Raw genomic sequence first — 25,599 nt, 5'->3', positions numbered from 1 at the left:
TTTGATAAGCTAGGTTAGACAGATCTAAGCTTGAAGACTTCCACTCATAAACTAGTTGAATGATCTTAGCTAAATTGCTTTGTTTCTAAGCTTCCTCTCCTGTAGCATTCTTGGGGGGTAATTAGAGAACCTGTCTGGGAAGGAAGCTGTGAGGAAGGAGGTAATGCAGGGGGAATGATGGGCATGTTGCCCAGAGCGGAGCAGGTGCTCAGTTAATGGAGCACCAAAAAATGCCAACAGTAGAGCACAGGCCTACATCTATGCAGTGGTTCAGGGAGAGTCACGGCCTCTGTCTTGAGCTGCTGGCTTCAGAGACTAGAAAGGGCACCTGGGTAATGTGCCCAGAAGGCACCGGTGATGGTTAGGACAGAGCCTGGACTCACCTTTGGACTGAGGAGAAAGCAGAGACCTTAGAGAGGAGACACAGAAAGGGAGAGCTGAAAAGAGTAGACATTGGAGACCCCTGTTGTCCTAGAAACCAGCCATCCCTGGGTCTGCATATGGGACACAGTGTAGTCCTGACATACAGACAAGGGGTAAGATCCAGGACGATGCTTTTGGCCTCACTCATGGGAAAGTCAGATGAAATAACATGCCCTTAGGTTCTGTGGGAGGTGTTGGCATGGATTAACTCTGGTCTCCAGCCAAGGCACCAGGCTCATTAAAGCGCAGGTGGTGTTTGCTTCAAGAGTGCATCCTCAAGATGCCCTCCCGTGCATCCACGCGGTCCTTGAGCCACCGAGTCCAGAGAGTCAAGGGCACAGGGATGGGCCATTAACATCACCATGTTTGCTGCCTTCAGAGATCTGTTACTGCAGAAGAAACACTGAAGATGGAGGAAGACAAGTCAAGAGGCTCCCTGATGGATTTCATTAAACGTAACTGACTGCCCCAGCAGCCTTGGGTGGGCTGGTTCTGGGTGGCAGGAGGCCAGGTTCAGGGTACAGGGCGACAAGAAACAACAAGATCTGGGACTGCCTCACCTCCTAGGTGCCCCCTCAGTTCAGAGGGCTTCCGTCAATGATTCTGGTAGCTGCTTCTTTACAGGCACCAGTAGACGCTAATCCAGGCAGAGCCAATTACCACCCCAAGCCTCCACTAACATTCTCTCCTCTTCACTTCCTGTAGAGGTAGCAGTTGTGGGAGGAGACCTTTCCCAATGTGAGCCCAGTTTCTATGCACCTACCGCCAGCATCGTCTTAGTCAGACTACAAGTGTGCTGAGTGGGAATCCAAGGACCGTATGCCCCTGGGATGACGACTGTGAGCCCGAGGGTCTCTAACTGTGCCCCAAGGAAGAGAGGAAGCTTGCCTAGGGGGACGAGTCGGGGTGCTGGGAAGGCTCTGGGAAGCCTGTGATGCTCTTACCAAGGCCTGTCCCCTGACAGCCATCTACTTGCAGGGTTCCCCCGCATCTTCCTGAGGCTGCTGATGAACCCACTCTTCATTCTGGTGGTCCTGGCTCAGTGTACCTTCTCCTCTGTCATCGCTGGCCTCTCTACGTTCCTCAACAAGTTCCTGGAGAAGCAGTATGGGGCCTCAGCCGCCTATGCCAACTTCCTCATCGGTGCGTCAGAGGGCACAGCTGCAGGACCTGGGGGGGGGTGCCTCCTGGGGAGGAACTGGGTACCGTGCAGTCCATCCAAGGATAACCCAGGGCCAGACCGGATACAGACCGGAGACAGGAGGACTTGCCCAAGAGAAAGAATTTTAAGGATTTTTTTCCTGGTTGGCAACCTAGAATGTTTTTGGCAGATTTCTAAGACTCCTATTCTTCTATTCAGGAGTGGGTGGAGACTGGGGGCTGCCTTCCTTCCCATCAAGAGGGTGGGAATCTGATAGCCTCCCAACTGACCTTATCAGGGGCAACAGAGGAGAGAGAGAACATGGAGCTTGAGACACACGAAACACCTCTTAAGGGGTTTCCTTCTCCAGGAACTTGAGTCTCAATGTCATGACACATCAGGCTCCTTCACACAATGGCAATGCAAATGCTCAGAGCCCCCCAGATAAGTGAACCCAGAATCTATGGAGAGGGTGTGCGTACTTCTTGCAGTAGATGCTAAGAACCACCAATGGGGGGTCCACCAAGTGCCTGGGTGATGCCTGGGACCAATCCATAGATGAACTTGACCACATAGATAGATTTGACAAGATAAGATAAGAGGACAATTCCCTAGACTCATTGAGCTCCCGTGTAGGCTTTAGATAGGACATTATTATCTCCCCTTCAATCTCAGACTTGGTTACCACCCAAAAATGACCCACTTCCTTATCCTTGTTACCATCATCTTGTTTCCAATTTTGTTTCTTTGAGACAAGGCCTACAGCAGTTCAGGCGAATAATAAACATGCTAAGTAGGGGAGGGAGACCTTGAATTCCTGATCCTCCAGATTCTGCTTCCCAAGTGCTGGGATTATATGTGTCAAAGGTTGACTGCTTCTTTTTTCTTTGATTAGCCAGGCCAACCCTCTAGTGAAGCAATTTCTCAGGATGTACCCAGTCAACACTCAATAGTTAATAATTCTTGGTAGTCATTCACTACTATAGTAATCAAGTATACCCAGTGTTCCTTCATGAAGCCGCGCTCCTCACTGGTGGCGCAGCTCAGGGCTCCTGGGCTGTGTATCCAACTCCTCTCCTTTTCCCCCAGGTGCTGTGAACCTTCCTGCTGCGGCCTTGGGGATGCTGTTTGGAGGAATCCTCATGAAACGCTTCATTTTCTCTCTGCAAACCATCCCCCGAGTGGCTGCCGCCATCATGACCATCTCCATAATCCTCTGTGCCCCTCTCTTCTTCATGGGATGTTCTACACCAGCTGTGGCTGAGGTCTACCCCCTCAGGTAATGAACTAAGGGATGCAGAAATAACCTTTGTAACCGCAGCCAGAATCCAGTCACTGTGGTCTTTCTGCTCTGCCTCCTTTTACCTCCGCTGTCCTGTCTACTTGGATCTGATCTCTGACATGGAAACACAGAAAACCAGGTCTCAAAGAGTGTGTTCCGTTAAGAGATGAGACCAGCCGGTGGTCGGGGTTAAGGTTCTGTTTTGTAAGAAGCATCACAAACTGATCGGTTTGGTTTCTGAATGAGCCTGAACCCTAGGAACCAGGAAATAAACTATGATTAGTGCCAGCCCTGGGCTAGCTAGAGTTGGGTAAAACCTTGTTGATCTGTCAAAGAAAGATGAGAAGTCTTGAAAAGATTTCGAGACAAGCAATGAAAGTGGGCCAGAGAGGCAAAGGGCAGGTCTAGGTGCCAGTATTTGTAAAAAGCAGCATGTATCACACGTTTAAAGTCAAGCTTCATCTTCAGAAAGGGTGTTTCAACCCTGTGAGCAAGGGACATGCACAATCCCCCACCACCCCCAACCCTCTCGCTCCAATAACCGCCCTGCAACCTTTTCTTTAGAACGTAGGCTAAGGAGTTTGCAAGATTTGGAGACTCTTTTAGCTCCTGAGTGTTCTTTTTCTCATAGAGAGCTACATCTCCAAATATAGCAACAGCATCAGGCAAAGACCAAAAGAATAAATAGTTTGAGATGACCTCTGTATTTGAGGGGTGAGAGAAGAGATGGGAAACAAAGGAAGAGAATGTTGCTTAGCGTGGGGAACTCCCTGCTGTTGTGCAGGCTGACTCTGGACCCAGAGAAGCCTGAAAGCTCTTGGGCCTTTAGGAGGTTTTCACTGGGAGTTTGGTCCCAGCTCTGTCATCCTCTTTGCCTGAGTTCTAGGTATGATGCTCTTCATTGGGAACGTTATCTACCTAAACTCTAGTTTTCTCATCCTCTTAAGAAGCATGATTTTGCCGGGCAGTGGTGGCGCACGCCTTTAATCCCAGCACTCGGGAGGCAGAGGCAGGCGGATCTCTGTGAGTTCGAGGCCAGCCTGGTCTACAAGAGTTAGTTCCAGGACAGGAACCAAAAGCTATGGAGAAACCCTGTCTCAAAAACTCCAAAAAAAAAAAAAAAGAAGCATGATTTTTTCTAGGCTTACTGAGGTGACTATACCTGAAGATCCCCTTCCACTGTGATATCCCATAAATGCTAACAGTCACTAGCATTGTTTCATCAATTCAGTATTCAGCTGTGATCTGTTAGTCCCTGTCACAAGTTCCCCAAAGAAGATCAATAAGATCAGTCATTAAAATCCACTTTGATGAAGTTCTGGCCAGGCTGGGAATAGGGAGACCCAGATCAGCAAGTCCATATTGAATCAGGAGATGAGCAAGCAATGAGAACCTCAGGTGCCTCCAAAGGTCCCAGCCACTGCCTTTAACCAAAACTTAGCTGGAAGATGAGAGAAGGCAAGTATTACCAATGACATTACTGTGGCATCCACCATTTCTTCCAACAGAGTCTTAATCAGTTGGTCACTTTGACTCTGACAGTGGCATTGGGGTTTGCTGGCTAGACCTTTCCAACTGAGTAATCGGTGCGTTTGGGCTCCAGCGTTAACATAAATGGCGAGAGCCATGGTTTCCAAACAGTGGCAGATTCACAGCTGGCCCCCACGGGCTCAGTTCAGATCCTTGGGTGGCAGTGGCCCAAGACAAACAGAGACATGAAGGCACATCCACCAGGCCAGGAACTCATGCCGGGCTGGAGTGTAGCTCCATTTCTCGGTCTCGCTTTGTTTGATTCCTCGCTTCCTGTCTCGCTGGCAGCACATCAAGTTCTATACATCCGCAGCCTCCTGCCTGCCGCAGGGATTGCTCGTGCCCAGATTCCATCTTCCACCCAGTCTGCGGAGACAATGGAGTAGAGTACCTCTCCCCTTGCCACGCTGGCTGCAGCAGCCTCAACCTGACGTCAGCAGCTTCCAAGCAACCGGTAAGGACGCGGGGGTCATGAGGGCAGACGGAGCCGCATGGAGTGTGGGGGCTCAGTGTGTAACCTCCAAAACTGTTCCTTGGCTCTGGTACTCAATATCAGCATCCTAGCCTCCTCCACCCTGTCTCCACCTTCACTGCCCCAGGGTCATGACCAGATGCCTGCAGCCCAGAGTCAATTAAAGATTGGCCCGTGACCAACAAGTCCATTCTTGGGGACTTGGTGAAACAATAAAAAACACGTTGAAGTATTTGCCCTCAGTGGAGACTTGTGACTATCCTGATGACTCCCTGGGGGCACTTCTGCATTCTGGGCTCAGGCCTTGCTGCAGGGTCACATGGACTGGGAGCAGAGGGACTTTGGGACATGGACCCGGAAGGTCAGTCCTGGGAGCAGCAGTCGAGGGCCTTTGCTTCAACCCCTCAGCTCCCTTGAGTGCCATGGATCTGGTCTGAAGCCAGGAAACTAAGAGCAAATCTGGGATTAGAAACAAAAGCCCTGCCTCACCTGGAGTTCAAGACCAAAAGGTCTCCTTATTGGGCAACCTAGAGGGGCCCCATCCATCAATCTGTGAGGGCAGTGTCCCTGGGCCTTCTGGCCTCAACCAAGAGCAAATGACTCTTCCGGTTATTAGTTTATGAATCAGCAAACAGAACAGCACACTGAGTGCAGCTGCTATGCTGAGGAAGAGACGAGGAGCTTACGACAAAGCCCCGTTCTCACAATGTACATTCAGTCCAATAAATGCACAAGATAAAGGCTGAGGTGAGAAGGAAAGACACTTGAAAGCACAGAGAGTATGGGGGGGGGGCTAAGATGACTGACTCCTGAGCAACCAGCAGAGGAATCCTGCGGAAGCCCGAGGCCCATGGCAGGTGTGGGAAGAGCAGGCACAGAGCCCCCTGTGAATGCACCATAGGAACAGAGAGAAGGCCGGGTGGGGGTTAAGTGAGGAGTGTCACAGTTAGCAGGGCCAGAGCCAGGCAGGCCCAGCGCTGGACAGGGCTGGGCAAGCTGGGCTCGAGGGTGAGATGATCTTTCCCCAGAGAGAGCAATGGGAAGTCTACACCATTGCCTTTGGATGTCCCAGTAGCAAGGATGCATTTGTGTGGTGGCCATCACGCAGGGTAGCTTCCACTTACCACCTCTTCCTAGGAGACAGGACAAGACCGTTTCCCCAGCCACCTCTATGGGTTCCTTGGCAAAGGAACATGCCAAGATGGTCCCTTAATTTACCTTCTAACTGGAAGAGTAGCGGCTTCTGTGGTCTTCTTATCTTTATTTGCTTACGTCTGACTCATCTACTTCCAGAAATAATCTTGACAAGCTTCCAATAACAGCACAAGTACATCAAGATAAAATCCATTACCATGATATCAAGGAAAAAAATAATAAATTGTAAGGGGAAAAAGTCTTGCTAGTTTAAAATCCAGACCAAGGGAGGTAACAGTAGCATTGTGTATTATAAACTTCTGAACTTGAGAGCCAAGGTGGGGCGGGAGCATGGGCCCCACTATCTGTCAGAGGGAAGCTTCCCAGCCCATTAGTTCACATAGCTCTGCGATGGCTACAGCTCTGACCGTATCCTAGGCTTGGCCATCAGCCACCGTAAGGGGGAAGGTAAAGATGACCAGATGAGCAGTGGCCATCAAGTGAGTTGTACCCTGGTATTGAGCCATATAGAATTACGACGAGGCAGGGCCTCCTCTGGGGTCCCCTCTTAGGCCAAAGGATTCCTCCTCAGTGGGAAGTGATACAGAGGGCTCAAAGGACTCCATTGTTGTTTCCTGGGCTCCCCAAGTATATCTTCGCACAACCACTACAGCTAACTGGACCCGGAGGAGAGCCCTCCCAGGCTCTAGGCTCTTTGTTGCGGGTATTTTGCCTGGTGGTGAGATCTTAGGCATCTAGATGATGATAAGATAAGAGACTGCAGGAGTTTAGCCCATGCTGGACTCTTGGTGAAGATTGTTTCTAATGCCCAAACAGTAAGAGAGATGGCATCCCACGGGGTAATCTAGAAGCCTTGTCTGGCCTCTCAGTCTTTGAATCCAGGCTCCCCCTTCTTCCCTGGGGACTGGAGGGCAAAGGGGTTCATACCAGTGGGAGTCTGCAGCAGGAGCCTGTGTGGAGGTGGGGACATGTGGAGGTAGAATCGTGACGTACCACCCTCCTGTTCTTCGTCAAGAGCTATTTGAACTGCAGCTGTGTGACTGGAGGGTCTGCGTCAGCAAAGACAGGATCCTGCCCGGTGTCCTGTGCACACTTCCTGCTCCCGTCCATCTTCCTCATCTCCTTTGTGGCGCTCATTGCCTGCATCTCCCACAACCCGCTCTACATGATGGTGCTTCGGTGAGTGACGTCTCTGATCTTTCCCGCCCTCCCTTTGATGTTCCATCCTGTCTCTGCTTGGAGTCTCTCCTCCAAACCCTCGAGTGTCCAGTGGCGACAAGACAACAGAGTACACTAACAGCAGGTGTTCCTGGTCCCAGGAGGAGCTCCTGGTAAGGAGGCCTCACTCAGGCCCCCAGCACCTAGGAGACACGGGCTCTGCTGGCACCTCCGTTCTATTCGTGGGATGGCAGAGCTGTCCAAAGGCCGAGCCCCATGTTAGAGACAGGCTGTGCACACAGACTCTTCTTTTTCAGTCTTAAAAGAACTGAGGAGAAAGAGGAGGAAATCAGCTGGATGTACAAACAGCAAGTTGGGAACTGAAGAAGGTTCCAGAAGCTTTGGGAAAGGGTAAAAATGAGAAAACCACAGGAGGCTAGAGACTTAGGGCTCAGGTTGAACGGGGCATGCTGCCCAGGGTAGGGACAAAGGAGGTGTCTCATTGTAGCTGAACCTTGAGTGCCTCTAAGGTTTTTATAGAGAGTGCTCCTCCTTGGCCACCTCCTGCCTGCTTCCGTCTATGCCCTCCCGCCCTTCCCATCTGCTTACTTAGAAAGCAGAGAAGGAGAAACACAGAAACTGGAAACTCCCTGTCAGATTCAAAGTTTCTGCATCATATTTCCCGAGTGTCCTTGGGTGTTGGCTGACCTCAGGAGCCTCAGTTTTCTTGATAGTGTCAGCTTTACAGGGTCAATTGCTTTGTACAGAGAAGGTGCCATGCTGGGTGTGGTGGTGTCACCTATAAATTCAGTACTCGAGCAGAAGCAGGAGAATCAGGAGTTCAAGGTCATCTTTGCCGTAGCAAGTTAGAGGCCAACCCAAGCAACATGGAACCCTACCCCAGTGTTTCTCAATCGGTGATTCCTTTGGGAGTGGAACAGCCCTTTCACAGGGGTCACCTGAGACCATAGGAGAACACAGATATGTACATTAGATTCATAACAGTAGCAAAATTACACTTATGAAGTCACAATGAAAATACTTTTATGAGCCGGGCGGTGGTGGCGCACGCCTTTAATCCCAGCACTCGGGAGGCAGAGGCAGGCGGATCTCTGTGAGTTCGAGGCCAGCCTGGTCTACAAGAGCTAGTTCCAGGACAGGAACCAAAAAGCTACGGAGAAACCCTGTCTCGAAAATCAAAAAAAAAAAAAAAAAAAGAAAATACTTTTATGGTTAGGGTCACCACAACGTGAGGAACTGTCTTAAAGGGTCACAGCATTAGGAAGGTTGAGAGCCCCCATCCTACCTCAAAAAGGAGATGGGAGGTGGTGTTGTCCATATTGGCTAAGACCTATTTTCTCCAGAAGGTTAAGAGATGAGGGAGGACCAGATGCTATGCCAAGAATGTCATTTAGCAACAGAGCACTTGTCTAGCATGCACAAAACCCTGGGTTTGAGCTCCAGCACTGAAGGAGCACAAAGTAGCCGCTAGTATTTTACTCTACCCAAGTCTGTTCTCTGTCCATTAGCCCACAGGCTGCCAAGCTCCTGTCACTCTTGCTCTTTCAGTGATGCTGGCAGAAGATAAGAAAACAAAAGATGTCATTACAACAGACAGCAGCACATCCCCTGAAGGTGTATCCATTATCCTTGTCCTCCGGATCCTTCTGAATTGACACACAGATCCAAATGCAGGCGTTGTGTGCAGCAGGCTTCCACCCCAGCATGAGAACACTGAGCTTGAGGGAGCCGCTGTTTATCCTGTGGGCCATGAGCCAACTGCAGCTCCTGCCTCAAGGCTGCTACCTGCAGCCCCAGCCCAGGGAAATGGCCCAAAGGCAGGAGTCAGGACTATAAGATCTCTGTAAGAATAGGCATGAATGCTACTGCTTCCTGCACTGTGCACCCCAAGGACTAGCTCTGTCACACAAGGTGCTTCAATGGAGCTCCCTTCTTCCCTGCTGGCCTAGGTAGTCCTGGCCAACCTTCTGACCCTGACATAAACCTGCATGAGACCCTAAGAGGAGAGAGGGTAAGGGATTTGGATAGGGCATTCAATCCCTATCAAACACCTTCCTGTGTAGAGACTGGCATCAGTTCAACCCTCCGAAGACTGGCTGGTCTAGAGTAGAAACAGAGAGGAGTCTCCAGGATCCCAAGGTGGTTGGCCTAGGAGCTCGGTCAATAGCCAAACTGGACTGTCCAAATCTTACTAAGTTAAAACATAGAGTGGTCAGACTGCCTAGGTGAAGGACAAAGACACAGGGGCAATGAGTTCATTATTTTTCCTGTTTCTGGGACAAAATGCCGGAGAAAAGCAACTTACAGAAGAAAGGCCTTTGGCGCATAGTCCGAGGATACAGTCCATCATGGCAGAGGAGACATGCTGGCAAGGGCAGCCCTAGCTGTGGGGCAGGAGCAGGAGGCCACTGTTGGCACTGTAGCCATAGTCAGAAGTAGGAAGACGAACACCAATGTGAAGTTCACCATTCAGCGCAGGACCCCAGACTCTTTAACAGTACCATGAACATCCATGAGAGGTCTTCCCAGCTTGGTCAAACCTCTCAGGATGCAACCTCATGGATAGATACACCAAGGGCTTGTGTCTGAGCTGACTTCAGCCCCGTAACTTGGCAATGAAGATCAGGTGTCCACTATGGATTGGGCCGTTGAAGGGAAGCTGTAGATACAGAGGAAAAGAACATCTATTCTATCAGGATTCCAGGCACTATTCCCTGGGAGATCCCAGATGGTGCCTCTTTCTCTCACTAGTACCCCAAAGAGCATCCCTTCACGGGGTCATCCCTCTGGAGATGTCTCTCAGTTGCTGGCCGATGCTGGCAGCAGGTATAAAGCAACGTGCAATGGTCTGGAGGCCACTGTGGAGTCCTCGTCCTCATTGTCCCCTCAGCTCTGAGTTCTTTTCCAAATGACAGTCCCCTACCCAGGAGTATGTGTGCTGAAAGCCTGGACAAGTCCGAGTCTAGTCACATGGCAGGCCCTTCTGCCTCTGCTCTGGGCTCCCACCCTGCATGTGAGGTGCCCCCCCACAGTCCAGTCCCCTACTTCCATTCTCCAGCTGAGGGGGGAGCTTTCTAGGGAGAACTAAACCTCTTGACCTGGCCTTTCCTCCTCCCTCTTGAAGGAGAAAGGAAGGGCCATGCATCAAATCCACAGAACCCGGTGCAAATGAAAATGTAAAGTCTTTGGCATGTGAATCATTAAGAATTTCAAGTCATACATAAACCAAACTGGGCCTTTCTGAAGGCGGCATTCAATGCAGCTGCTCAAGTCACACCTCACAAAGCTGGCCCAGGGCAAGGAAATTTTTCATACCTGCACAGAAGCTGAGAGCCCAGGGCCCTCCTTTCCTGGTACAAGACACTCCATGGGTGCTGTTCAGACCTGCTGTCTTAGCATCCAGCCAGAAACTCCCTTCTACTCTCTCTCTCGCCTGCTTTTTCTCCAAGTAGTCTCTGGACAGCCCTGAAAACGATACAGACTGTAGATTCTCGAATTAAAGTTTGCATCCAACTCTCCTGGAATACTGTGTATCTTGAATAAATGTCAGACTAAGAATCTGTATTCTGATAAAGCTGATGCAGCGACTGAGAACCTTGGGCGTCATAGGAGCCCTTAATCAGGCAAATCTCACTGTCCATGTGCCCAATCAGACTAGGGAAGGACTGGTTCCAACCTGCTCTAACCTGCTCTGATTCTGTCTATTCCCCTCACTCCATGCCCCACTCTCTCTAGGTGACACTGCAGCCCAGAGTCCTCGCAGAGCCTTCCCTATGCTGATTTCCTGTTTTCCTTTTCAGCGTGGTAAACCAGGATGAAAAGTCATTTGCCATTGGGGTCCAGTTCTTGTTGATGCGCTTGCTGGGTAGGTAACTAAGCTTTCTTTCTGGGGTAGAGGCCCTGGACCAATGGACATCGAAAGGCTATGGGGCGGGGCAGGATTGGGAGAAGCCCTGCCTCCCGTCTGCTGTATAGGAAGCTGTGGATAACCAGCATCAGGTACCAAACTCTGGCAGGAACAGTTTGCCTAACTGCTTGAGATTGGGAAAGATTTTGTTTACGGCATTCAAGCCAAACTAAATTATGTAAGCAGAGGAAAAGAAAAGGGCATCGCTGAGAGTACCGCATAGAGAGTTAAAAGCAGATATTTGTACACTTTTGCCAAGAATCCATCCTAGGAAACAACACCTCGCATTCTGCCCCAGACAGAGCAGCTTCTGGGCTGGGCCCTGGCTTTCTTCCCCTTTTCTTCCCCTTCACTCCTCTGCCCTGGTTTCAGCAAATGTCTCTTCTGTCAGGGGGCCCTCTGCCTATGAACCCTGTTTGTCTTCAAGTAACCTGGAGCTTCCTATCTCCACACTCAAGCTGGGTGTACACATGGTCAGCCGAGACCCACAGGAAGGAGCACTCCATGGGAGCAGGAGGCATCTGGCTTTTTCAGAGTGCTAGGAGGGTAGACAGAAGTAAAGAGATTAAGTTCAACAGAGGATCTTTGCACTAAGAATTGCAGGGGTTGGATTTGGAGATTCCAACCTGAAGGATTTCAATTACTATTAATGTGAACTGCCTTAACACTGAAACCTATATGAAACTTGTTCTGCACTATTATTAATTATTATTATTACTATTATTAGTATTATTTCACTGGTTTTTCAAGACAGGGTTTCTCTATGTTGCTTTGGAGCCAGCCTTGGAACTAGCTCTTGTAGAGCAGGCTGGCCTCGAACTCACAGAGATCCGCCTGCCTCTGCCTCCCGAGTGCTGGGATTAAACGCATGTGCCCCACCACCTCCCGACTCTATTCTGCATTATTAAGCAGGAGTGCAGGTCACAACCATTATCCTTCTAGCGTGTGTCAATCATCCCTTCTAAGGTCAACTGCAGGAGCCTATGCAGGGCTGAGCCAGCATTTCAATGGAGTTTCTTGACTCAAGCCACTTGTCCTGTGATGAAGTCCCTTTAAGTTCCAAAGGACACTCTAAATGATGCCTGTCACCTTCCTGGGCCACACAGCTCCTTGTATTCACTTCTGATTTACCATCTCTAGCTCATTTGTGACTTATTCTAATGCCTGGTTGGGAAAGAGACCTGGCATTCCTCCCAAATGACTTCCTGCCCTGCTTCTATATGTGACTTAGAGAATGGCCTCTCTGTCCCGCTGCTCCAAGCACTTGCTGCTTTTGCTTTTCCACCTGAGCTCAGATAACACAGCGTGGGACCACAGCTAGAAAACGCAGGCCTGGAGAAATTCCACTCACAGCTCCACTCTGGGGTAGATGAAAAGACTGCCTATTTATAAACTCCAGCAGGTGTGCAGTTTCCCGTGGAGATATGGTTGAAAACTCTCCTTGGCTTCTACTGAGGATGTATCACCAGAGTCTGTTTCCAGTAACTATTCACCTGGAAACTGGAAAGTGACCAGGGACTGAGAGGCTGCTTCTGGAAGTTTCTCACTTGTGGGCTAGGGCCAAGGGCTGGATCACCTCTTTCTTTCAGAAACAGCAACTCACAGGGTGTTGGTAGTCAGATGTTTTGGGTACTAAGTACGGCATGGGCCATCCCCAGTGTCAGTCCTGGACAAGTCCACTCTGACCCACTGGCTGCCCAGAATTTAGCCAACAGCACAGAGCATGGTGGAGTTGAGGAGTGGGCATCTAGAATATTCAGCACCCAGCAAAGCACTGCGCCTACTGGACTATGTAGACATTACCACTCAGGTGCTGAGACGTTTGGCAACCTAGGTTCTGAGCAGTTTGGATATTAAGGGTTTTCAAGGGGTGTTGTCTAGTCCAGAAGAGCAGTTTAGAGGGAAGAACATAGAATTTCAAGTGGAGTTCAGTGCATCCTTGTAGTCAAAGGCTGTTCATTTGTTTCCCGGCCGCTCAGGCCTGAAATAACCACTTTGAAACTATGTTAATTGCAATACTACTTGACCAGTAGCTTAAGCATATTGCTAGATAGCTTTTATATCCTAAACTAACCCATCTCCATTAATCTGTGTATCACCACGAGGTCGTGGCCTACCAGAGAAGTTCCCAGCTGGTGTCCGTGTCTTTCTCCTCCCGCCGCTATGTGGTGTCTCACTGACTCCGCCTACTCTCTCCTCTATCTGTTTGGAACTCCCGCCTTGCCCTATTCTGCTAAGCCACTGGCAAAAACACATTTATTCATTAATCAATAAAAGGAACACATAGAAGGACGTCCCACACTGCAATCCTTGTGCCCTCTTGCTCACTGGCTCTGCATTGTAATGAAGCCACCTGGAGACCACGTGAGAACTTGGGGACATTAGTACTCTCCAGGCAGAGTCTCTACTTGGGGCCAGCCTTCAGTGTAAGAACTGAAGTGTGCAGTGTGGGGGAGCTGACATCAGATTGACCCTGGGATTCACTCTGCCCTGAAAGGATCCCCCTTTATCTCCTTAGCCTTCCGGTGATAAGAGGATTTAAGCTTAACCAATAGTTTTCCACTTTCCCAAGTCACTGTGATTCTGAGAGGGAGTAGAGCCGGCCTCAGATGTGTGACTGTGCCATTGTTATGGGGGACCCGGGCATCTCTGACTGCAGTTCCACATGACCCAGACACTCTGAATTCTCTTTCCCATCGTCGCCAGCCTGGCTGCCATCTCCGGCCCTGTATGGTCTCATCATCGACTCCTCCTGTATCCGGTGGAACTACCTGTGCTCAGGGAGACGAGGGGCCTGCTCATATTATGACAATGATGCTCTCCGAAACAGGTGAGGGCTCCTACCCACACTGGTGTCGAAGAGATCCAACCTGTGGTCCCAGCAGACCAAAACAAAATAAAACAAACAGGCATTTGCCTTGTGGCTGTGGTAGGGGCTGTCAGGCTTCTAAGGGACAAGATAGGAGGGATGTCTGCAAACAAACTCTATCATGGACAGAGAGCAGGGGCCACTGTAGTACGCATCTGGAGACCTGTAAGAAGCCATTTAGGTAAGGAGACAGAGGGCCTGCCTCCTTTGAGATGTCTCCCGAGGTTCTGTCCCTCACGAGCCCATGGCAGCAGCAAAAGTTCCCCAAAGGTAAAGGGGTACTGGAGGCTGAGAGAGAATAGGAACATGGGAAGATACCGCACAGCCTCCACTGCTCAGAGAGACAGGGTCTGTCGCTCAGCACCCAGCAGAGGTCCCAGGAAGGGGGTCCAACCGATGCCAGTAAGCCAAACCCAGCCATCTCTCTCTTGTTGCCATTCTGTCATCTAGAAATGGTGGAGAAGGTGGCCTTGAAGGGGCTGTACAAGGGCTAGAGGGCTGACAGAGCAGACCAGCAGAGGAGCAACAGGAAGATGCAAGCCCCCCGTGCACAGCTGGGGCAGTGGTGTCACCTCTGGCCCTCAGTGGTACCACTGAGGAGCAGAGGATCACCAGTGTTGTATGTATGCCCAAAGCGGCCCCCACCTGGGAGAAGGCAGCTTGTTAGCTGAGTGATGGCCTTCACAGCTCACAGGCCACTGTGAAAATAATGTCCATCTTCTTGCTGTCCTTGGCCCAGGGACATAGACTGAGGAGCCCTCCTTTCTCTTTCTGTCTCACAGGTACCTGGGCCTGCAGGTGGTCTACAAGGTCTTGGGCACACTGCTACTCTTCTTCATCAGCTGGAGGGTGAAGAAGAACAGGGAATACAGCCTGCAAGAGAATGCCTCGGGCCTCATCTGACCCTCAGTCATGGCTACCCCTGTTTCAGAGACTGGATTCTCCCCCTCCACACTAGCCTGTATTAACTGATGTTAACGTGCCTTTTCCTTTTCTTTCTTCCTTCCTCCCTTTCTTCTTCTTTACCTCCCTTCCTCCTTCCCTCCCTCCCTCCCTTCCTTCCTCCCTCCCTTCCTTTATTATTAAGAAAGACAGTCCCATTCCTCCTTTGTCTCAGCCGCCTCACCCTCCTAAAGTCTACTCAATGGTTCTTGAGGCCTTGTGCACTGAACTGAATGAGCACTGAACGGGAGGGTCCAGTTTTTCTGACTCTTGGAAGGAGTGCCCCACATCAGCAGGCTCTCCTCAGTGCTGGGTCCTCTCACAAGACGCCCATGAGGCAGCCCCTGCTCTCACCAGCCTCTCAGGAATACTTAAGAGTGAGAATAGGGGTCTGTGTGTTCCCGGCCATGCCAGCCAGCTCTCCTCTGCCTGGAGCCACAGTGAGAGGAAGAGGAGGAGGAAGTTGATTTTTTAACAAGGAACTGGCTGCAGTCCCTTTCCACCTGGATTCAGTCTAGAGTGGAACTCACCAGGGCCTGGCTCCCTTAGTTTCCTCACTTACTGCCCTGGAGGCGGATTTGAAAGCCACCATTTTGGAAGTGCAGACCTCTCTCTATCACCTACACCCTGGTATCAGAGCAGGAACTAAGGAACCAGAGGCCAGGTCATTCAAACACTGTTTGCAGGAACCTGAGGCCTCTCTACTCTCTGCCTTTCTGGGGTTGCATTTCAAACTGAGAAAGCCACAAGACGACGACCTAGGGAGGGCCCAGTGTCCCACCCTCACAGTGGAGACCAGACCCTTCGCATTCAGAGACACGAGAGGCCCTCCCCACCCTTCCCTGGAATCAGAAGAGTAGCCTCCCATGGACCGCACTGTCTGGACCTCAGCCCGTGTGCAGAGGAGTAAAGGGAGGCCATCTGAGATGCAGCCAGAGCAAGCGATGGAGCAGAGTGGATGTCACCTGTCACGGTGCTTGATGGCAAGCTGCATCCCACAAAGAGAGCAGCCAGGTTGGCTAGCTTGCAAACACGTCGTGTTCATTGACATTTTCTCCACTTCTTCTCACTACCTCTGGGTTGAGGTGGTCACCTTCTGTGGGCCTGGGCTGGAGGCCACCACTGCTATGCAACAGAGGGGCAAAGGCAGAAGCCGAGGAAGGGAGGGTTTTACCAACGACTCTGTTTATTGGCTGAGATGGTGCTTGGCAGGAATACTACACTGTTCTCTCAGAGCGCCCCTGTCAATCTTACCGCCATTCATACTAGTGCCTCCTCCCAGAGAGCAGTTGGTGAGCATCAGAGGCACACTCTCATGCTTGCCAAACATATCACGTGGCCACAGATTGGCAGAGAAGATTCTGACATGGCCATTCATGCCAATGAGGGCTCACAGACTGACTGTGCACCTGACCCTGAGTGAGAACGGAGAGCTGCCTCACCATGTCCCTGAAGTAGCTAGGCAATTGTCATTGCCCTATGTGACATTTAAGTGCCTTCCAGAAATGCCTTATATGGAGAGAAGTCAAAAGGTTTATGTCAGTGCGGCCAAGCTGCTGTGCACTGAAGTCTTTGCGGAAGCCATCGTTACCGACAGCATGCTTTCCGAAGCCACCAGGATTATTTCCACACATCTTGCTTGGGAGGAGGCTGCACACAACCTCACGGGCCAGTTTCAGCATGTGCAAAGGTTCTGCTCGGAACCTGATCCTCTGCAACTAACCCTGGGCTTGCTCACTGCAGTTTAACCAGATTCTGAAGGCATAGCCTCCAGCCAACTTCACGAATGATGAATGCCAATCTTTAGCTTCTGGAACATTGGTTGTCTCCACAAGCCTTTATTCTATTGTATTGCTATTAATATATTATAATTTTGTCATAGGTGTAAGTTGGTCATGAATTTGCGCTGTCATGTGTCTATCAGAGAACAGACACAATGTGTACCTTCTGGACAACCTTCCACCTTCAGAGGCTTGTGGCCAAGTGCGCCAGAGGCCATGTCACTCTCAAGCCATCTGCCTGGTGCTGAGTAGGCCCTAGCTATTACTTGTTGTTGTTTGGGCCCTGGGCTTGCTTTCCATGCAGGCCAATGTCAAAGACCCATAAGAATGGACTCTTGGGAGGCCCGATCACTGCCCCTGAGTTCGTCTCCAGAAGTGGGTTTGGTCACAAACAGCTGTATCCACGAATACCATAGTCATAGTTGATCATTTACTATCATCTAGAAAATCTTGCCTTTCAAATGCCAGAGGGGCTCTCAGGATCTTACTTTCCCCTCAATTAGAGAACAAAGTGTCAGACGCGTTGATTGTATCATGCTCAGGATTGCTGTTACAATTCAAGAACACCCTACACAAAGCCCGAGTCCGTGTCTGACTGTAAAAGGGGTCCAGAAAGTCCACTTTCCAGGCTGGTGGAGGTGTGAACCCTGTGTGGTGGGTCACCTGTGCATTAGAGACAAATCTGGTCAAACTGACCATGAGCATTAACCACCAAAGATACCTTTACATTTAAGCAGGCCATAGTAGACCTTTGATCCTTCTCCTTGTTTCGCCATGGAGCCTAGAAGCCCTGGAGAGTCCGAATCAGGGTCAGGGTTTCCTTTCTGGACGCAGCCACAGCCACAATTATATCTTTCCCTGACACCCCACCTCCCTTGAACCATCCAGCCTCACAAGGGAGGACCCAAAGAATCAGGAAATGAAGGGCCTGCAGGTATTCCCCACCCCGCATCTTTTGACTCTTAGAAGAAGAGAGGGGTTATCGCTTTCAAGTATCCTTCAGTCCAAAGCCTTCTCGCAGAATTCTCACCACAGTTCATGATGAAGGTTACACTAGTCTCAGGGTTCTACTTGAAAATGAGGAATCTTAGCTGGGCATGGTGGAGCATATCTTTAATCCCAGGACCTGGGAGGCAGGTGGATTTCTGTGAGTTTAAGGCCAGCCTGTTCTACATAGTGAGTTCCAGGACAGTCAGGTTCACATAGTGAGACCCTGTCTATATATATGGAGAGAGAGAGAAGAGAAAGAAAGAGAGGGAGGTTGGTGTGTGTGTGTGTGTGAAAGAAAGAGAGGTAAGTGTGTATGTGTGTGTGTGTGTGTGTGTGTGTGTGTGTGAGAGAGAGAGAGAGAGAGAGAGAGAGAGGTTGTGTGTGTGTGTGAGAGAGGTAAGGGTGAGAAATCTTTGTAAATTCAGAAGAAAAATCTCATCTTTCTCAGCCACAAGAACTAAACATTGGAGAAAAAAAATGTCCATCCTCTGGCCAGAGGGCCAAATTCGTTAACCTTTCATCAGTGATTAAATATGTAAACAGTTTCCAGGCAAGCCCTTGGCAAATCATTAATGAGAGAAAGCCTTTCTCTCGTGACATGCCCTGCCCATTTATCAATCTCCACACCCATTCCCAGCCCTGTGCCATGGCCACGGAACACAGAGCTCTCTACCTAGCTAAAGCCCCTGATCCCCAGGCACCTGCTACACTTTGATAACAATAATAAAATGTGCATAGATCATTACAGTTTGCCAAGCCATGAATTCATTTAACGAACTCCTCAGTTCCCTCAGAATAGACTTGGCTAGGCTTCAACGAGCCTCACTAGTCTCAGTCACGTGACACAACACACATTTATCTCTTGTTTGCACAAAGCTCATGGCTTGTCTGGGTGGCTCTCCTAGGGCAGTGGCTTCCAGGGGTGGCTCAGTATGCCAACTATTTGGACTTGAATTACCTCTGCTTCATCATCCACAATTAATGAGGCAGGGAAGAAAGCTAAGAAGGTCTCACGTTGGTAAGCAAGTGTTTTTGGTCAAAAGGCATACAGAGTCTTTCTGTTCCCAGGCTCTTGGCCAGAGCTCGTCTCGTGGCATTGTCTAACTCCTGTATAGGTGGCGAAATATAATCCTCCCTGCTCAGAGAGGAGAGGGAACAGATTTGGACAAGTGCTAGAATCTTCCACCACAGGGAGTGATTCTAGGTGAGCCAAGATGCTCCCTGAGACCCTTCAACTGGCCTTACCAGGCTTTTGGAAGGGGAATGAGCACAGCCAGGAAAAGATTCCTAGGAGAGGAAGCATCCACAGTGGGCCCCAGAGATGAGAAGATGACATATGGGCAAAGCGGAGGCTGACTTAGGGAGGAAAGAGGGGATGAAGGCAGCCTCAGAAGAGGCAGAGATCAAAGGCTGAGAGAGATGGGGGGCCAGAAAGGGGATCTTTCTAGTTGATAGAGAGATCTAGACAAAGGAAGAGAAGGCTGAGGAACTAGAGGGAGGACAGCTAGCTGATTGAGCGTGTCCCATGGGGGAGGAGCTTATCTCCAGTGGACTCAGTCACAACCCATAGATAGCTAACCGAGGCCCCTTCCAGCTGTCAATCATACTTTATTTGTTTAGCAGCTGGTGTGTGCAAGGACCTGACGTGACACATTCCTTGATGATGATGGGAGCAAAGCCCCAAGTGCTCTGAATTCAGTTGAGAAATCAGAGAAGGTGGTGGGGCTGATTCCAAGGGTCAAAGGTGTAGGAAGCAGGGACAACAAAGTTCCGAACAAAGGTAGGAAAGCCAGCAAACTTGGGCACATTCCGAGAACTCACTGGTCAGGGTCACCTGAGAAACAGAGAGGCCAGGAGAGAGATCGGATCTAGGCTTAGCAGCTCCGCAGCGACCCTTCAGGGCTGGCTTAGACCAAGCTGTGAAAACCGGAGCCAGCCCCATTCTCTGCCCACTCAAAGCCTGGGGAATGACCTTAGAGGCCAATCAAAGCACCGGGAGGGCATTCCTAGCTCAGAATGGCGCCAAGCTCACAATACAGCCCCTGGGACCTGGGAGGGGATTGCTATACTCCAAAGAGCTGAAAAGTCACCATCTTTAGCAGTCCCGAGTTACTTACAGGGGAGCCTCCATCCTTTGCTGCCGCCAGAGCTGAGTTTCCCCAGCCCCGCCCGCCTCCCCTCCTCCCGACACCATCCACCCTCTTCTCCACGCCTTTCCTCCCGTCTTCTCGCTCTCCAGGTGGGAGCTGCAGCCCGAGGGGTGTAATTAGAAGCCAAAAAGATAGACTCAGTGTATAATGGGGCAGCTAATTTTAACAGGTCCTCTGTTCAGGTTCCTTATGTACCCCTAAACCCCTTCTCTTTGCACTACGGGTCTCTCAGTGCATCACCTAAATTGTCCACAGGCCCCAAACCTCCAAGTGACCTCAGAGGATTCAGATAGGGACAAGCATTAGACTGAGTGTTCTTACCCCTCACAAAGACCAGGTTACAGGGGACCGGATCTCGAAATGACAAGAGCACTCTCCCCTGAACTTGTCCTGGAAAAAGGCAATTGGAATTCCAGAAAGGCTCCAGAAGTCGGGAGTGGGTTAAAAGATCAGAGGCCGCCAGGCGCTCCGTGCGTTCTGCGCGAATCGTGAAGCGCAATTAGTACACTGTTAAATGAAGGAAGCAAGTCTGGCTTCAGGGCAGAGGGCAGTATCTCCACCTTGTTCTTGCAGCGTGAGCAGTGCTCCCGGTCCCTGCAGTCTCAGTAAGCCACCAGGGGGCACCTCTCAACTGGACCGTGATGAGGTAGCGCCACCCTGGGGTCACCGCAGCTAGCCTGCAGAGAGGGCGTTCCCTGCGCTAGGGAGCTCGCTGCAAAGGGAACCCCTCAAACTCGCAGCCACACTGACACTCCAGACTCCCCACCCAAGCACCCGAGGCCCTGTGAGCGAGTATGATTTCCCCAGGCCCTACGACAATATGGGCAGAGTGGTCTCTAGGCTGCATCATGGGACCACTCTCCCCCAGGTGCTATCAGGCTTCCCAGGATTTCATAGGCTGCAGTATTCAGAGACTGCAGGACGCTCAGTGGGCTTCCACCTCTGCCTCCTAGGTTTCCAGTATTTAGCACCTCTTGGGCCTGAGGAACCGGCCTCTGAAAGAAAGTTGTCCTAATTAAAGGCACTGCCCACCTCCAGAATAGGTCCCTGCGCCTCCTGTCACCTTCTAGGGCATTCTGGAAAGGACTGAGCTCTGGGGCCAGGGTCAGGGTGAACAAAACTAAAGAAGCCTCTTGCTCCCTGGAAGCAAAGGCAGACATAGCCAGAAAAGCACACCCACTGGGCCCCTGCGATTGGCTGATCAATTTCAGGTGCTGCGGTGCTTGAAGGAGACCAGACAGACACCTGCATCCTGATGCAAGAAAAACTGGATTCGCCACCTTTGGCCCCACATCTGCTGTCCTTGACTTCTGCATCTCAACTAATGACATTCCAATCTTAAGGAATCAGGCCAAAACTTACAAAAAACGTGAAGACATATTTTAAGTGTCTTTCCTGGAAATCACAATTAAAATCATTTCAGGTTCGCTAATTGTTCTGTGTGTTTTTATAAATGTATATGAGAACACGTATATGTAGAACAGTGTGATTCTTAGAAACCATGCTACTATTCCTTTGTGTACAGTCTGTGCCCACTTTCCCACCCTGTCTCCCTCATTAAAGAATTTTCTCTCACCATGGGTTAACCTAACTTATCCCAAAACGTCATATAAATGGTTTTATGCAATTCATTCTCAAGCTTTTGAGATTTATTGCTTGTAGTTGTGGTTATTCATTCTTTTTTATTGCCATGTGGCACTCTGTTGGTTGAATACGCCATGATTCCTGTTTCTATTCATCGGGCCGTTTAGATGCCTTGCCATTTTTTATTATCACAAATAAAATTACTATGAAGATCTGTGTGTGAGGTTTTTGTGGATCTATGTTTTCATTTCTGTTGGGGAAATATCCAGAAGTAAAAACGGATAGATCATAGGCTAAGTTTCTTTTTAGCGTTATAAGAAATTAACTCTTTCTAAAGTTGAATAATTTAACACTTCACTAGCAATGTAGAAGTCTTGAAAAACTTTGGTGTTTCAAAAAAAAAAAACCAAAAAACAAAACAGCTTTATTGAGGTTTAGTTGGCATGCAGTTCTGTCCACACATACTCAGTGCTCCTTCAATTTATTAGGATAAATGTATGCATTCGTATGACCACTGTGGTGTCCCACGTGGGCTGGTGTATTGAACACTGGCTCTCAGTTTGTAGCACTGTTCAGGGAGGTTGTGGAGAGATGCAGCTTGCTGGAAGAAGGTCCAGGGCCAACTTTGAGAGCTTGCAGCCTCGCCTCATTTCCACCCGCTTTCTTTCCACCTCTGGCTGCCATTAAAGATTAAGTGTCCTGCTCCAGCTTCCATGACTCTCCCACCATAATGGACTCTGCCTGGGCACAGCGAAGCACACTTGGTATTCGCTGAGCTATTATATCCTAGAAAATTTCTTTTTTGTAATTAATTGTCTTAGACCCTTCCGGAACTCAACCGTCGTGGATGATCTGAGACATTCCACAGAGCCCCTGTGGGTTCGTTTTCCTTCACCTTTTTTCCTTGCCGATCCTCAGATTACATTTTTATTGAGCTGCCTTCCAGTTTATTGAGGTTTCTTCTGTATCCGATAAATATACCCAGATATATTTTAATTTTAGTTTTATGTTTTTCAGTTCTAAAAATACCGTTTCTTTTTTCTTTTTCAGTCATTTCCATAATATCACTGCTAAAAGCCCTTCTTTGTCCATTAAGATTGCATCTTCCTTTAGCTATAAGGTCTTTGAACTATTATAATAGCTACTTTAAACCGTCCGTCTGCTAAGTGAGACATCCGGGTCATCTCACACCTCAGCTGCTTCCATTTCTGGACTTTGGCCACCCTTCCCTTTTTATTGCTAGTCTAGTGTACACGGGAAGTTATGAGTGAGGTTTTGTAGAGACTCCAGATTCCATTGTTGTCTTTCCCACCTGGTGCTGGGATTGATACACAAGGCCTTTTATATGGATGTGGAGGGGAAGCTCTGGTATCCACTCTAACATCTTGAGACTTTGAGGTTGTATGAGACAAGGGACTGGGCAAATAGGTGGTGTTGGAGTCACCTTCTACCTATGGAAGGGAGCTTGCTTGGGTCTCTTACCCATCTTGTCTTTCTCAGGAGTATCCTAGGGATCCCCATGAAGAGTATTGCTGGATGGCATGCATGATCCACCAGTGTCTGCGGTCCCTTAGGGTCTGTGACACCTAATTCTTCTAAACAGATATGCAGATGCGCTAGCCCAAATTTGTCTTTTAGGAGCTTAGTTAAATATGAGCTGATCATTTTGCTTTGTTTGTGTTGTTTTGTTTGCCCAGCTAGATGTGGAGTCACACAGACAGTCTCCCGTCTCCTCAACGCTCTTGTAATCACAGTGTCTGAAGGACACATAGTGTTGTGTCTTGATCGCTTGTCTGGGTTTGCTGTGTCTTAAGAATGGGAAGAATATTCTCTTATAGCTTTTTGTTACTGATTTTTATTCAGCTCCACATTTTTCTCTGCTCCCCTCCCTGCCTCTCCCTTCCCCTTCAACCCTCTCCCAAGGTCCCCATGCTCCCAATTTACTCAGGAGATCTCATCTTTTTCTACTTCTCATGTAGATTAGATCTATGTATTTCTCTCTTAGGATCCTCATTGTTGTCTAGGTTCTCTGGGATTGTGATTTGTGGGCTGGTTTAATTTGTTTTAAGTTTAAAAACTACTTATGAGTGAGTACATGTAATAATTGTCTTTCTGGGTCTGGGCTACCTCACTAATACAATGTTTTCTAGCTCCATCCATTTGTCTGCAAAATTTTATCTGTTGGGTAGAAATCAAAGACCTCAGATATAGTCTCCTACAGAGAGTAAAATAACAGTAACCATAAAATGATCATCAGTTGAAACATATTGTCTTAGAGTTTCCATTGCTGTGAAAAAACACTGGAACCAAAAGCAACTTGACAAAGAAAGGGTTTATATCAATCTTAAAATTCCTATGACAGTCCATCGCTGAAGGAAGTCAAGACCGGAACCCATAGGCTAGAGCTGACTCAGAAGCCACAGAGGGGTGCGACTTACTGGCTTGCTCCCCATGGCTTGCTCAGCCTGCTTTCTTATAGCACCCAGGACCAGCTTAGGGGCGTGGAGGCACCCACAATGGGCTGGGCCATCCTAATTACACTGTTTATAATGCTACCAGTACATCACAGATAAACCTTGCAAATATTTTGTTGAGTAAAAACTGAAATATAGAACACAAACCCAATGATTCCAAAACCAGACAAACAGTTAAAAAAAATAAAAGAGGCTAAATTTGGAGGAAGCAATGTTAGTGACTGGGAAGAGGAGGGAGGGGTGTTGACTGTAGCAATGTCCCATTTCTTGACCTCATGGTGGGCATGCTGTGCTGTCATAATTCATTCATTATGAATTATGTGCACTCCGCATGCTTACTTCTTGTACTTCTGTGCCCTGGATCCCTTCTTCATTAATACCAAAGATAATTGATCCAATGTTAGAAAAATTATAGATACTTTTTAAAGTTTAAGAAGCCCATGGGGCATAAGAGATGCTGTTCTATGGAATTTTGATATAATAGCTTCTAGGATGTCCAAATTAGTTTACAAAATATTGCCCATTTATGGCCTAAAAGTCTGAACTGAACTGAAATAAGAATATTTTGAATATTTTATATATGTCAAAAGTAATCCCAGCTAGATATAAATAAAAGTAGGCTCAAGCATGCCTGAAAGTGTTTCAGCAATTTTAAGTAAATAAGCCAGACTTATGAGAAGTTCTAAACAAATGTTGGCCAGATATTCAATAAACAAAGATAAAAATGTCAGTGGGATTTGTTTCCTTCCTGGTATTACACTCTCATGTGAAGTATCTAATTTTGAAATGGCAAAGAAAGAGGAGAGATTATTTATGATCTGGCAAAGTAGGGACAAACATTTATTTTGCAGCTTTTTATAATACAAACCAAAAATAATGACTTGAAACAGTTTTGAAAATGAATCAATATGCATATTTTAATTATAACCATTGCTATTATATACAATGGCGGACAAAATATAAGACATTTGTGAAGAACATCTTATGCTGAAAAATTTAGAGTTATTTTAAGTAATATATTACCCCTTGATGGGATATTAATGCTAAGTTGACACAGGTTCTGTGCTCTGAATTCTTAGCGCAACATGGTTTTGAAGCTAGTGTTTTAGTTACTTTCCTTGCTGCTATGAGCAAATATCTGACAAGAAACAGCTTAGGGGAAAATTCGTTTATTTCAGCTTATGGTTTAGGATTTCAGCTCATCATGACAGGAAAAGTAGGACTCTCACCTTTGACCTTTTACCTCTTAGCTTCTCAGTGGAACAGAAGAGAGAAAGAGAAATGTCAGTGCTCAATTGACATCATCTTCTTCTTCTCTCTCTTCTTCTTCATTCTCCTCTCCCTCTCCTCCTCTTCTTCCTCCTCCTCCTTCTCTTCTTTCTCTCTTTTTTTTTTCAAGTCAATCTAGGACTCTGGATCATGGGCTGCCCACATTCGGATTTGGCCATTCTTCCTCAATCCTCTCTAGAAGAGTTCTCACAGGCACAACCCAAAGTGTGTCTCACAACCTCAGGTGTCTGTTAATCTAATCAAGGCTAACAGTCTAAATTAACCATCACAAGTGCACCCCTTGGCAGCTTGATACTCAAAACCTTCACTTTAGACCATAACATTCCACTCCTGATTCCCTAAGTCTCCTGTCCGTCTCATAGAACAAAATGTATTTGGTCTATCCCTAAGAACTTCCCAAATCTCAATAATCCCCATGCTGTCCAAAAGC

At 48.6% G+C, this 25,599-nt stretch overlaps 1 protein-coding gene across 1 annotated transcript in view; it reads left to right on the top strand.

Annotated features, from left to right (window-relative positions):
- Slco2a1 (solute carrier organic anion transporter family member 2A1) overlaps positions 1-16,783 on the top strand; it is a 75,506-nt gene extending 58,723 nt beyond the window's left edge. The window contains exons 7-14 of the mRNA XM_075964838.1: positions 803-878; positions 1,402-1,566; positions 2,654-2,843; positions 4,665-4,830; positions 7,019-7,182; positions 10,983-11,047; positions 13,796-13,919; positions 14,741-16,783. Coding sequence (XP_075820953.1) covers positions 803-878; positions 1,402-1,566; positions 2,654-2,843; positions 4,665-4,830; positions 7,019-7,182; positions 10,983-11,047; positions 13,796-13,919; positions 14,741-14,861 — 1,071 coding nt within the window. The 3' untranslated portion in view covers positions 14,862-16,783. The remainder of the gene's footprint in view (positions 1-802; positions 879-1,401; positions 1,567-2,653; positions 2,844-4,664; positions 4,831-7,018; positions 7,183-10,982; positions 11,048-13,795; positions 13,920-14,740) is intronic.
- The last annotated feature ends 8,816 nt before the right edge of the window (positions 16,784-25,599 follow it).

Source organism: Microtus pennsylvanicus, chromosome 3, assembly GCF_037038515.1.
Source record: "Microtus pennsylvanicus isolate mMicPen1 chromosome 3, mMicPen1.hap1, whole genome shotgun sequence".
Lineage (NCBI taxonomy): Eukaryota > Metazoa > Chordata > Mammalia > Rodentia > Cricetidae > Microtus > Microtus pennsylvanicus.
Note: the sequence above shows the minus strand (reverse complement) of the source record. Positions and strands in the feature narration are given on the sequence as shown.